At 36.6% G+C, this 12,462-nt stretch overlaps 1 protein-coding gene across 2 annotated transcripts in view; it reads right to left on the bottom strand.

Moving 5' to 3' along the window:
- CHCHD3 (coiled-coil-helix-coiled-coil-helix domain containing 3) overlaps nucleotides 1-12,462 on the bottom strand; it is a 155,069-nt gene that overhangs the window by 115,337 nt on the left and 27,270 nt on the right. For both annotated transcript variants that reach the window (XM_010581023.1, XM_010581024.1), the window contains exon 3: nucleotides 10,288-10,372. In XM_010581023.1, coding sequence (XP_010579325.1) covers nucleotides 10,288-10,372 — 85 coding nt within the window. The remainder of the gene's footprint in view (nucleotides 1-10,287; nucleotides 10,373-12,462) is intronic.

Below are 12,462 nucleotides of genomic sequence, written 5' to 3'. Positions count from 1 at the left end.
TCATATAATGAAAACAAATATGAACAATATCTGTTTCATGTGGGGGTTTTCTTGGCCTATCTACCTCAAACAGCATACAATAATCCGAGTGAGATCTTCCTATGGTTTTATACCATATTACTGTTACTTTCCTATGCTTGCACTTGATGTTACTAAATTTAACAAGAACTCCACTACTTTATTCCATATACAGCTCTTCCTCATGGTGACCTGTTCCTCTTAATGCTGGCCATACATGTATATAAATTAGTGCTTCATTTGTTATAAATATAACTGAAAACATAAAAGTGATAGTGATTCCAAAATTGAACCCTAAGCAGCAAATAAACTTTTCCCATAATGTTAACTCCTCCCTCCAATATGTCCCCTTACACGTTTGTCTTTGGTCAGCCCCAAATTGTCTTACAATTCTTACATTAGGTTTGGACATGTCCAGTAGCAATAACAAGGAGGGCAAGGTACCAAGTGCTTTGCTTTATTCTTTCTTTAGGCTGAAGCCTGTTAGCCAACCCAAGAAGACATTGAACTTGATACAAATTATCTTGGTTGAGACTACATTCCATCTTGCCCCACTTAACCATTTCTTTCAATTCTCTCAATTACCCCCTATTTCAAATGCTATACTTCTCAAATCACCCACAACAATGAGTCCAAGTAATAACATTCAGTTGAACATATTTATTCATTTCCTTTTTCCAGCTCCTTCCAGACTCAGCATAACATCTGTCAATTGAAAAATCTTTGCTAATGGCCATGTTATTTTATGCGCCAGTCCTTGATCAAAAGATCAAAGACACTAATTTCAAAACTCGTAATTACATACAGCTCTTCAATTTATCAACAATACTGTCACAGACAGCTTGTTAATACTCATTGCAATATGGACACTGACTTGTCAGTCTGATCGCTGCTCATACCCTATAGAAGATGGCTGAATTGACTTTCTTTATTAAGATACTTGGGTTGTGGGGATTTTTGGGGGGGAAGGTTCGGGTGTTGAGAAGAGGGAGGGTGAGCAGGAGGGAGGGAAGGTTGTTTGAGGGGATTTTGTAATTACACTTCATAAAGCCACTGGTTTTAAAATATGTGCATATAGATCAGAATTATATAAAGATGGAATAGTATTATATAAAGACGGCATAGATGAACAAATTTCTACCTTTATGCCAGAGGCATGCAAAGAACCTAAGTCAGAATAGTAAAACTGTTTTACATAATTTGTATATGTATTTAGCTAAGACTTTTCCCAACATCCACATAACTCAACTCAAAATTACTTTTGCACTTAATATCACTCCTCTTGGGATCTGCAACGGCAATCATGAAATTACGACAACATTAATTATCCCTTAAAATGAAGTGACAGTTGCAAAATTTTTTATTATTATTATTTTTAAGTGTTTCTCTGCTATGTCTACTCATTTGCTACTTTTCAAAATGAAAGAGCTCAGCAGTTTGAAAGCAAAGGTTTGCTTAAAATTGCCAGGGGGGAATAGTTTCCCTCCTCCCTACTTGAATTGAAAACTATGAAGCAGTATTATTTTTGTTGATGCTCTCTCCAAATAAACTTACTGGCTTCAAGTCATTTTCCCATCTCTCCTAGAAATAAACTTATCAAGATGAAGCTTGATATACAAGTTGTCAGTTGAGATGACAAGTTTTAAAATCGAAGTGAAAAATAATCCCTTGAAAATTGGGGTTTATAAAGGTAGGAGTGAATTATAGCACTGCTTTCTCAAATTTCTACTTCCTGTCTCCAAGATTCACCTCTGTATATACTGAGAACTAGACATAATGGTATTAATGGAGAGTCAGACCAGTAACAGAAATCTTGGAGAGCAACTCTACCATTGCCAAATACTGTTTTTTCTTGCCAGAAAACAATAAGGAACGTAAAACAGGCTTCAAAGATAGCTTGATATTTCTAAACCCTCAACTTCATAAGCAGCATGGCTGCAAGCATTTTTATGCTTCCTTGGCATTTTGCAGGTAAGATCATGCACTTAAATTTTATGGTTTTAAAAAGGGTACAATGCAACCCCATTCAGAAGGTGACTTATGCTTCCATAATAGAATTATATTTTCAACAGATGGCTGTCCAAAGAGGTATCAGTTACAACAGCTCACCTGATCACAGGACTTGTTTTATAGGTAAACCTCTGCTTGAACCCAAAATGTCTTCACACTTAATCTTGGCTTCTTCCCTTGCCTGCAGAGAGACAGTCTTGACCCAGCCTGACCCTCCTCATTCCCTCTTTTCCTGCAGCAGAGCAGTATTATCCCATAATCCTCCAGACTTCAGTAATATTATAGCTGTTAAAAAATAAATTCATTTTAAATCTTTTGCTGTGTTTGAGATCAGACAAGGGAAACTTCTGCTGTGAGAGGGGAAAAAAAAAAAATGTTTGAGATGGCATGACTAGGAGGGGGGAATAGGAGGAACTCAACCTGTGGAAGCGATGCCAAAACTTGCTGCTGTCTCCGTGCTGTTCCCCAACCCTGAAGCTGAAGCGGCCTTTTGGACACTCACCAAACAAAACAGGTTTTACTTTTTCATATTTTTATAAAATCAGTTCTACACACCAAACTTGAATGTTTTGTTTTGGTAAATGAATAGCCCCCACCACTGCCTGGCATTAGCTGATTTTACGCTCCAGAAGAGCCTTCTCTGCAATCTTACCCAATTACTATTTTAAGTCCTCTCTCTACCAACTACACATCTTTCAGATACAGAAGGAGAGAGTCATGCACACGTATGTGTCTCATTCAGAGACAGGAGGCCCTTATCAGATGTTGCATTAGCCTTTCTTTCCAGTTTAAATACTATTTATGACTTATCTTCCGAAGTCCTGTTTATCACTGTAAAAATATCCAAGTTTTGCTCTCTCAAATCAATAGCCAGCTTTTTTTCTGATACACTGACCATCATACTAGAAAAAGGTTAAGCTTCCCAGCATTTGTGGAAGACAAGTCATACTGTATAAAGGTGTATGACCAAAGATAGAATAACTATCTATAGACTACATTAAGTGTAGCAGTACTGACAATAGAGCTTTACTTCAAAAGTATACCTTTTCACTCCAGAGTGAGTAACTTCTCCCCCGTGCACCACCACCCACCCCACCACCCCGCAGAATGACAACGGTAATGAAGAAACTTCCCTCTAAAAGCAGTTTCTCTCAATTATATTTTTAAACATTCCTTGAATCTTTCTCTGCAATACTTACTTCATGGAAACCTTGTCAGAGAAAGGATGACCAGAGGAGGCAAGCTTTGGTGCAAGTCTGTTGTACCAGTTCTTGCATTCCTGAACGTGATTATCAATTGGGTAATATCTTCAGCTGTTTTTTACAAACAGTATGGTCACTCATGCCAGAAGATATTTAAGTCTTATTCTTGACCTACCAGAAGTCAAAGCAATTATAATCACTTTTACTGCTTCAAAGTATTTCCAGCTTTCTATCCTACTGTCAGCAAAAGAGAAGATGTAATTTCTGTGACTGTTTTCACACTTAATCTAAACACTATCAAGACGTCCCTGTGGCAGAAGACTAGATTACAACTATTTTCAAGCAAAGTAGCTTTTTGTCCCCTGTGAGAATACTGCAAGAAAAAGCCAGTCTCCCAGTTCAACACAGCTCATTACCTGGGAAAATATAATAATTTAGGAAGACAATAAATCTACTCCAAAAAAGTTTTCACCACATTTAGTGCACTACCCATATGAACTGAAGATAAATATGCTCTTCATAAATTTACCTCAGTAAAATAGAGAAAGAATATTGTAAATAAATCAATCATTTTACTTTTTCCTTATGTTCTCCAGACCTATGCCAGTAAACTAGAATAAACATGTTATTAAAACAGAAATCAATAGTAAGCTTTAAAATATACAGTAGCACAAAAAGGTCAAGCCCCAGTATTGATTTTAATATAACATTTTTGGTGTGTAGTTTCCCAAAGGGTTCTTCGCCAATATTGTTCTTCATTCTTCTTTCACTTTACATTTTCACTGGTGAATTTGTTGTTGTCTTCTGCAAAAGCTCTCTACTCCAAGAAGTTTACTAAGAGCTTGCCATACATGCAATGTAATGCTGAGACATGACAAAACAAGGTCGGGGGGAAGCACTCAGACACATCAGATTATCAATTAAACCATAAAGTGAACTGCTGTTATATAGGAGCCCTCCCCCAAGCACAACAAAACATATAAAGAAGCTCATGGCTGCAGTCTAATAACCTACCACTGCGAGCCACCTCCATGCACCAGTGTGTACATATTTTTAAAATCTGACTTAGAGTTTAGAAAGATTTTCTTTAAACAGATGAGGATGTTTAGAAATACAGAGCTTACATAAGTTATCCAGCTAATGACAGATAAAATGCCATACCATGTGGAGTCCAGCTAGCCACGAAGAAAAGACTCCAGCAACTCATCATGGAATGTTTAAAAATCTACGTCTGTATTACTCAAGAAAAGCATTTTTCGTGTGGCTTTCAAGACAGAAGTTACCAACGTCGTTATAGGAGACTAGACAGACATAGCAAAACCTAAGAGTTATCAAAAGCCACCACAGAATTGCAGAATGGTTTGGGGTGGAAGGGACCTTTGAAGGTCATTTAGTTCAAACCCCCTGCCGTGGGCAGGGACATCTTCCAGTAGACCACGCTGCTCAAAGCCACGTCCAACCTGACCTTGAACACTTCCACTGATGGGGCATCCACAGTTCCTCTCTGGGCAACCTGTTCCAGCATCTCACCACCCGCATCGTAAAACATTTCTTCCTCATGACGAGTCTAAACCTTCCCTCTCTCAGTTTAAAACTGCTGCCCCTTGTCCTGTCTCTACAGGCCCTGGTAAAAAGTCTCTGTCTTTCTTGTAAGCCCCCTTTATATACTGAAAAACTGCTATAAGGTCTTCCCGGAGCCTTCTCTTCTCCAGGCTGAACAACCCCAACTCTCTCAGCCTGTCCTCATAGGAGAGGTGCTCCAGCCCTCTGATCATCTTCATGGCCCTCCTCTGGACCTGCTCCAACAGGTCCATGTCTTTCTTGTTCTGCTAATTGGCTTTTTGGTGACCATATCAGAAAATAAGCAGAAGCCAATATAGGGAAGGGATAATGGGGATCCCAACAGGAGGCCCAGAAAGCTGGGCAAGGACTGAATAAGACTACAAAAGAAAATGCAGGCTTGTACCTATAGTACAAGGTAGTTAGGAGACACTGAAACACTCCTGAGGCTGCAGGCAATAGTTCTCTCCTGGATCTGCTCGTTAAAATCATTAATCTCCAGATACCCACCATTTCCTATCCACTGACAGTTACCACCCGTTCAATTCCCTTCACAACAGATCCTAGAAATAAGTCCCATTCAGCTTGAGATGAAGTCACCTGGAGAAGTTCAAGCACATTCCTCAACTCATGTTAACCCATGTCCATGATCTTAATTTAAACAGAAGTCATCTTGCAGTCTTGAGACTGTCTAAACAGACATTTTAGAAAAGATTTAAGATACACTGTGTAACTTCTACATACATGAGATCCTTTTCAATAAGATTTTGAGCAGCAGTTGCACAATACTCGGCACTAGTCCTGATAATTTTCTACGTTTGTCATGCCTTAAACAATTTTAGAGCAGACCTAGCAACAGAGTTACTGAAGGGCCACCAAACCAAACAAAAGGCTACTTTTAAGCCCTTCCCTGCCTTAAAATTCCTACTTACAGCAGTACTTATCCTCTAAGAAACAAATGCTGGAATCACAGGAAATATGATATAGGAGAATCCAAGTACAACTAAGCATAGGGAAAACAATCGTCTGGGTCTCTTGAGACAGTCATACACCAGCAAACTGCACAGGGACATATATTTGGCATACTAACAAAATTACATGCATGTATATATTGGAGACATGAACAAAATAAACTTTCTGCAATATTAAAGGGATCGTCATGCACAGCATTTTGCAAATACACCTCATTCTACATATAATTAATATTTGCCACGTGCCAAATCATATAAAAAAAAGTGGAAGCTAGGAAACACTTACCAAGCAAAAGAGACTGAAAAACCACAAATATAATTAGCCTAGCCTGAATGATTAGCAAAATAAGACTGAAATTTCTCTGATCTTCAAGGGGAGGGAAAAAAAAAAAAAAAAAAAGAAGTAGTCATTCATGAATGTTCAATTTCTATGGGAAACCACATCCTTCATTTGCCTCCTAAGTATTGTTTTGTATATATTTTAGTGGAGGAATCCAGCAGTCTGATGAGGTTGAGAGTAGCTAAAATTTTAACATTTTGCTGATGATAAAAGTTGTTACTCACTTTTGCTTTTTCAAAGTATCTTTTCTTCTGCCTTTCATAATTATAGCCAAACAGAGAGATACAAAAGTTAAAACTGGAAAAATCTCATAATTGATAAAGTTTATTTCTTGGCAATAAATTCCTTTAGTCTAATACCACTTCTCTTTATTCCAGATGTGCATTTTGTGATCCCTAGTGCTAGTTTACTACTGTCGTATTCTCCCAGAAGATACGTACTGGTCCACTGAGTTGTACAGATTTCTCTGCAAAACTTGATGGAACAGATACATCTTGCTGACCAGAAGCAGCTTCTCATTGCTGAAGTTCATGAGCCATGGCACCATCTGGTATGGTGCAGGCCACCATTGGAAGAAATGCTTCCAGTTACTTCAATGGGAGCTATTTCAGACTTTCTCATCACCAACATCAACAAAATTATTAAAATAAGAGAGTTCAACAGCTGTGACAAGACATAGTGTAATGATCTACACTTATAAGACTACACCTCAGGAGGAAATCTAAACAGCTAAAGGATTCAGAAGTTTCATTGTCATATTTTGTATCATTTCTTGTCATGGCAAATAACTAGTTTCATACAAACTCTGTATCTCCTTCTATTATGACACTGCAAAATAAGTTAAGGAACTTTGTGGAAAATTAAACTATATCAACAATTATCATTTATTACCTGTCACTGCTGTCAAATTCAAGTTCTTCTGCCTATTCTCTCACGTTTTAGAGTCATTTCTTCCAGAGTTGTGGAACAGCGGTTTTGGCACATATTTAACAGGGGCAAAAGCCTGCTTCTTCAGTAGGTGCGAAGGGACCATACATACCAGAGGCAGTAACAAAAATCACACCCAGAAAGCCTTTCAAAGATGCTGAAAGTAATGATACATGTGCAGTTTATTGAACCATTCAGGTACAAACTTACACTCCATCTTCAGTAAATACAAAACCTTATAATGAGTGGAGTCTCTCTGCAACACTACAAGAATAAGGAATATTTTGGGGAGGTACTGGTAGGTACTGACATGAAATGGAAAACAAACTACAGGAATACTAAAGCTATATTTTCTCTAGGGTGAAAGGGCACATTACTTTCTTCTTACTTCTGTTCAGAACATAAAGAAACTCTACTATTACCAACTGCAACAATAATAGTATTATTGCTGTAATTGCTATAATACTGACAGTCTTACAACCTGTACGTTACCTTGAGTATTATCATGAGATTGTAGCTCTGGCACATTAACTGGTCACATTCACTAATGCAGTCACTGCAAATTCTGTTGCAATCAAATAATAATCCATTTAACTTTTCTAAATGAAAATACTTTTAAGATTAAACATTTCAAATGTTCAGAAACCAAAGTGAGAAACAACAGTTGGTCTGAGTAAAAGAAGGAGTAAACTAGAATCAATTTTGGCTCTTCAGTGGGGTTTGTGCACATTGCTATTCACAGACATGAGACACCATCACGCTTCAGTCCAACTGGCCTTGGACAGCACCAAGGATGCATTTGTAAACTACATCCCTCCGTATAAGTTATGAAGCCTGCATTACACTGTATTTTTTTCTTGTGCAACTATTGACATATGAATACTATAAACTGTTCTCTGTTAACAGTTTCCTTCTGTTACATGTTTTAAGCATGGTATAGGTGGGAACTCGGGTTTTGTTCTGCTTTCCAACCTTACATCAATGTGTTTGTATGTTTATTAAAAATAACTACATTTGAGAGTAAAGTTTTCCTTTTCGTGTTTATGTTACTTATAACACTCTGCACTAGATATGCAAGACATAAAATACTTTATCTGAACAATGTGCATCTAGCTCTTAAGTACGTACTTGCTTGAAAATTGAAGTCCAGTAATGCTGAAAAATTATACCAACTCTGTAAGTGCATGAGTGTCCAGAAACTGGCACAGGAGCTTGTACAGAAGACTGCAGTTTTTTCTCCTGAAAGTATGGATCCTGACATGAAAAAGAACATTGCACAAACAATGCTCATGCCCCTGTATTGTGGAGAGATTGCTTTCTCGACTAGAATAAAACAGGAGGGGTAGGTATGCTGAACCTGAACAACATAAACCTGTTCTGAAAGTGATCAACAGAGCAGTGTTCACTTCATTCTCAGAAGAACACAATCCAGAGAACAGCTCCACATTTGCTACAGCATTTCTTGAATGTTTTTAAAACACAAACCTCAACCAGAATTCAGCCCATAAAGACCTTAAGTAATAGCTAAGTAAACATCTGCATCTTTTCAAGTTGTTTCATCCAACATGAAAAGAGCCTCTACACTCTGTTTAAAATGTATTTTTATAATTGTTTATATTGTGTAGAAAGTGTAATAAAAAAAATCCTTGCTTATTGCTTAAAAAAGAAACAAAACACAAACTAGAAGAGGATTAAAGCTGCTAACAGGACTTGATATTTGTAATTTTATACTTTGTTGTTATTATTACTTATTTATTTTGACAGCTTACATTTCAAAAGCACTGATTCTTCCACCTAATTTTAAGACAACAAAAAGATTTTACAGGAGCCTTTTACTATGTAACATCTTCTTCACTAATCCTTAGTCAAATAAAGGGAAGGCTGCCAGCATTGTTCCCTACAAAATATAAAATCAGGTATATGACAAGCCAATCTGCTCCCTACCTTTCACAGACCTATGCACAACCCATGAAAACTGAATTACGGAATACTTAATGAAAGTTACCGAAAAGTGTCAAATGACAAAATACTGAAGTTACAAAACAAACATTTCCATATTGTAATCACGTTTAGTTGATCTCTTGAGCAGTCAACATTAAGCTCAGATGTAACACAAGTTTTCCTCTCAGAGCCCAGTTCAGAAAAGGAGAGATTTCACTGTCACATATTGATTTCCTTTATTGCTGATTCAAAAAAAAAAAAGCCTGATTATTTTTCTGGGACATTTATATAGTCCCATCTAATTATATACTCCATCAACCTAACTCAATTAAATAATAATATAATGATGTGTAGGAAACAACTGATATATATGCAGACAGTTTAAGTAGTACTAATTACATTCTAATTTTTTTAATCCATCATAATGAGCCTTTCTTCCCATTCTCAGAATGGAGGACAATGTGTAGGTTAATATTTATATTCAGTGTGTTATATTATCTATTTAGGAAAATCACTGAAAGTACAAAAGAACACACAAGTCCACCGAGTTCACCATACAGCCAAACTCCACTTCAAATTCAAGCAGGATTTTTTTTTTAATTGTCAATAACCCTACAGTATCATACTAAACATTGCAGAGTATATTTTTAAAATGCTACATCTAAAGTCTGTCACCGCTCTCTGTACAATTCTATCCAGTCTTTCACAGTAACTACAGTCTCTGAAAAAACATGCATAAGAAAGCACTGTTTCAATATACAGAAAGCTTATCAAAAGGGTTTTCTACTAGTAAACTGGTTTAATACAGTACTGTGTATCTTCAAGGCATTATGCTGTACTAACTATTAAAGCAGTTCAAAACATACTGCAGCTCAAAGAAATATCCAAAATTCAAGAAATAACAAGAATTACCATTTCTACTGCTGTTGAAATTTACCTTTTGATCAAACAGAAGGGATTATACGTAACCCACCTCTGCATTGCTCTCAAGCTATTTCTATCTCCGCACCACAAAGTGAATATTGGGACTCAAGAGAAATCAACAAAGATTGAGCTTAAAAGACTGCAAAAAAGATTCAGGCTCATGAGGTCAAAAGGGATTTAGATCAACATTTTGTATCAGGTCTTACAAGGAAATTTCAGTTAATTGGTTGTTTTAAGATGTATTTAATATCAAAACTTGCTATATTGCCCAAAGGTCTTACCTACCATTTTGTCTTGGGGCACAAAATTCAACTGTTTATAGCAAGCAGATAAACAACAGTAATAAAAGCATTCACTACATGTTTGTGTTAAATATTGTTATTAACAAACCAACCTTCTCTTTTGAGCTTCAGAGTCTCTCCTGGCTCGTTCTAATGCCAGTTCTTCTGCTATTCTTTTCTTTAGTTCTTCATCATTAACTACAATTAGAAGAAAATTAAATGAAATTTTAACACAACACAACATATTCCTAATTACAGAAACAACTGCATAATACAGTGCTCTATTTTATTTATTTTCTTTTTTCTATAAAGCAGTTGGAGTGCTTTCTTGTGGTTTAACCACCTTTCAAATTTTAGCATACAACATTAGAGAGCCTTTAAAAATTACTCTTACTAAACAACTTTTCAATTAGTGGAATCTTTTGAAAATTAAAAACATACAGTATATGTTAAATTAAATACATTTTTCTTAGGAAATATGCCTTTATAAAGTAAAATTAAGGGGGATGGGACTGAGACCTAAATAGTAAAGCCATAAAATGCTGCCTTTTATTCACATGGAACCAAGGGAAGCATCTTCCTGTGTAATGAATCAAGTATTTTCAGATGCGTATTTTACCCAACCAAGCATTTGCAACATATCCATACTTCTAGTTTCTATCGTTAGAAAAAGATTTTGCCTCAAATTCTCCCCATTTGGTTTAAAGAAGCAGACATGGAAAGAATATTTTCTTCATTTAGATTACGTCAGATGAGTTAGCTGAAAGTCTGGTTAAGAACTGAAAAAGCGGGGAAGCAACTTCAAGTGTATGAATAAACTTTTCCACACAAAGGTAGAAAAGTATGAGAGCCGGTAATCCTACAAGCTTGAAAGACATCTATAAGTCTACCAAAATCCATACCATAAGGTTCTGAAACACAAAATAGGTCTATTCCCAACTCTCTGATATTCAAGGGCTCAGTCATGCAAGCTACTACACTGATACCACTCAATATTAACCATCTCTGCATCTATAGGCAACTGCATACTTCTGAAAAATCTGACCCAAGGAGATCAGTAGTTTGTTGTTACTTCCTTTAATAGAAGTTGTGGCAATAAAACACGTTTCAATAGACTTCCAGAAGAAACCATACTGAAAAGGTTGTTTCAACCTAAAAAAAAGAAAAACCTTGGAGATGGTTTTGCATGTTTTATCTCTACCTGAATACAACTTGACACATACATAGCAGGAATTAAAGAAAGAAAAAAAAAGATTAAAATACCCAATCATCTAGTAAGAAAGAACAACATTTTCCATTTGGGAAAATGAACTAGCTTTGTAACCAAAAGTTATGCTGACTTCAGTAGAACAGCTGTTAACTTTGCATAAAATGTTGATTTGTAGCAGTCAGTAAGTGTGTGTTTTCCTACAGGAGGAAAAGAAAACAACTATAAAGTACAGCTGTAGAACGAGATTAAAAATCAAGTAATTACTTCCAGATTTATTCCAATATAAATCCTAATCTAGAAATCTAGACCTGCCTGTCTGGAATAAAGGTACACCTACATTAGCTGAGCTGTACTTCTGTAACCCTGCAATACTCTAGTATTCCAGTACAGGCATACAGATAATTCCCTTATTTATATGAAGCATCTGGCTCAGATTCTACTCTATGGAACCACAGAGCTAAAAGACATGTAATCTCAGTCCAAAATGCCTATCACTTGAGCATAATAGATGTTAAATTCCAGAAGGTGATACAACCACCTCATCTGCCCTCAGAAGCAGTAACAAAACCACTTGCTTATGTAGCTAAAAGCCAGAGAACTACATTTTCAGGCAGTATAAGACACGAAGCAATTAGGAGACAACAAGCAGTCTCTGTAGAGGTTGCATTTGTATTACATATTTATGCGCACAGACAGCATTCAACAACTGTTAGCAGTTGGAAACTTGTGGAGATACTGGGACAGAGAGGGAAAAGCCATCAGCCTCCTTTTTCATAACAAGCTGATAGTTACGGTATTTGCTCAGAAAGTGGAACATCTGGAATTTAGATCCTCGTAAGATGGACCAGTTTGAGTCCGCATATCATATATATTCCCATAAAGTGCTCTAAACGCCAACCTACCATCTAATTTAAGCAGATACAGCCTCTTTTTTTTTTTTTTCGGTCAAACAAAGCTAAAGAAAACACTGCCTGAGAGGGTGCCTAGTGATTAGAAGACAAAACTGAGACAGCCTCCAATTCTAGTACCCCCTTTGTGGAACCAGTTATTTGGTTTACATTAGACAGCAATCAGATCT

This window comes from Haliaeetus leucocephalus, unplaced genomic scaffold, assembly GCF_000737465.1.
Source record: "Haliaeetus leucocephalus isolate CR32 unplaced genomic scaffold, Haliaeetus_leucocephalus-4.0 Scaffold751, whole genome shotgun sequence".
Taxonomy (NCBI): domain Eukaryota; kingdom Metazoa; phylum Chordata; class Aves; order Accipitriformes; family Accipitridae; genus Haliaeetus; species Haliaeetus leucocephalus.
Note: the sequence above shows the minus strand (reverse complement) of the source record. Positions and strands in the feature narration are given on the sequence as shown.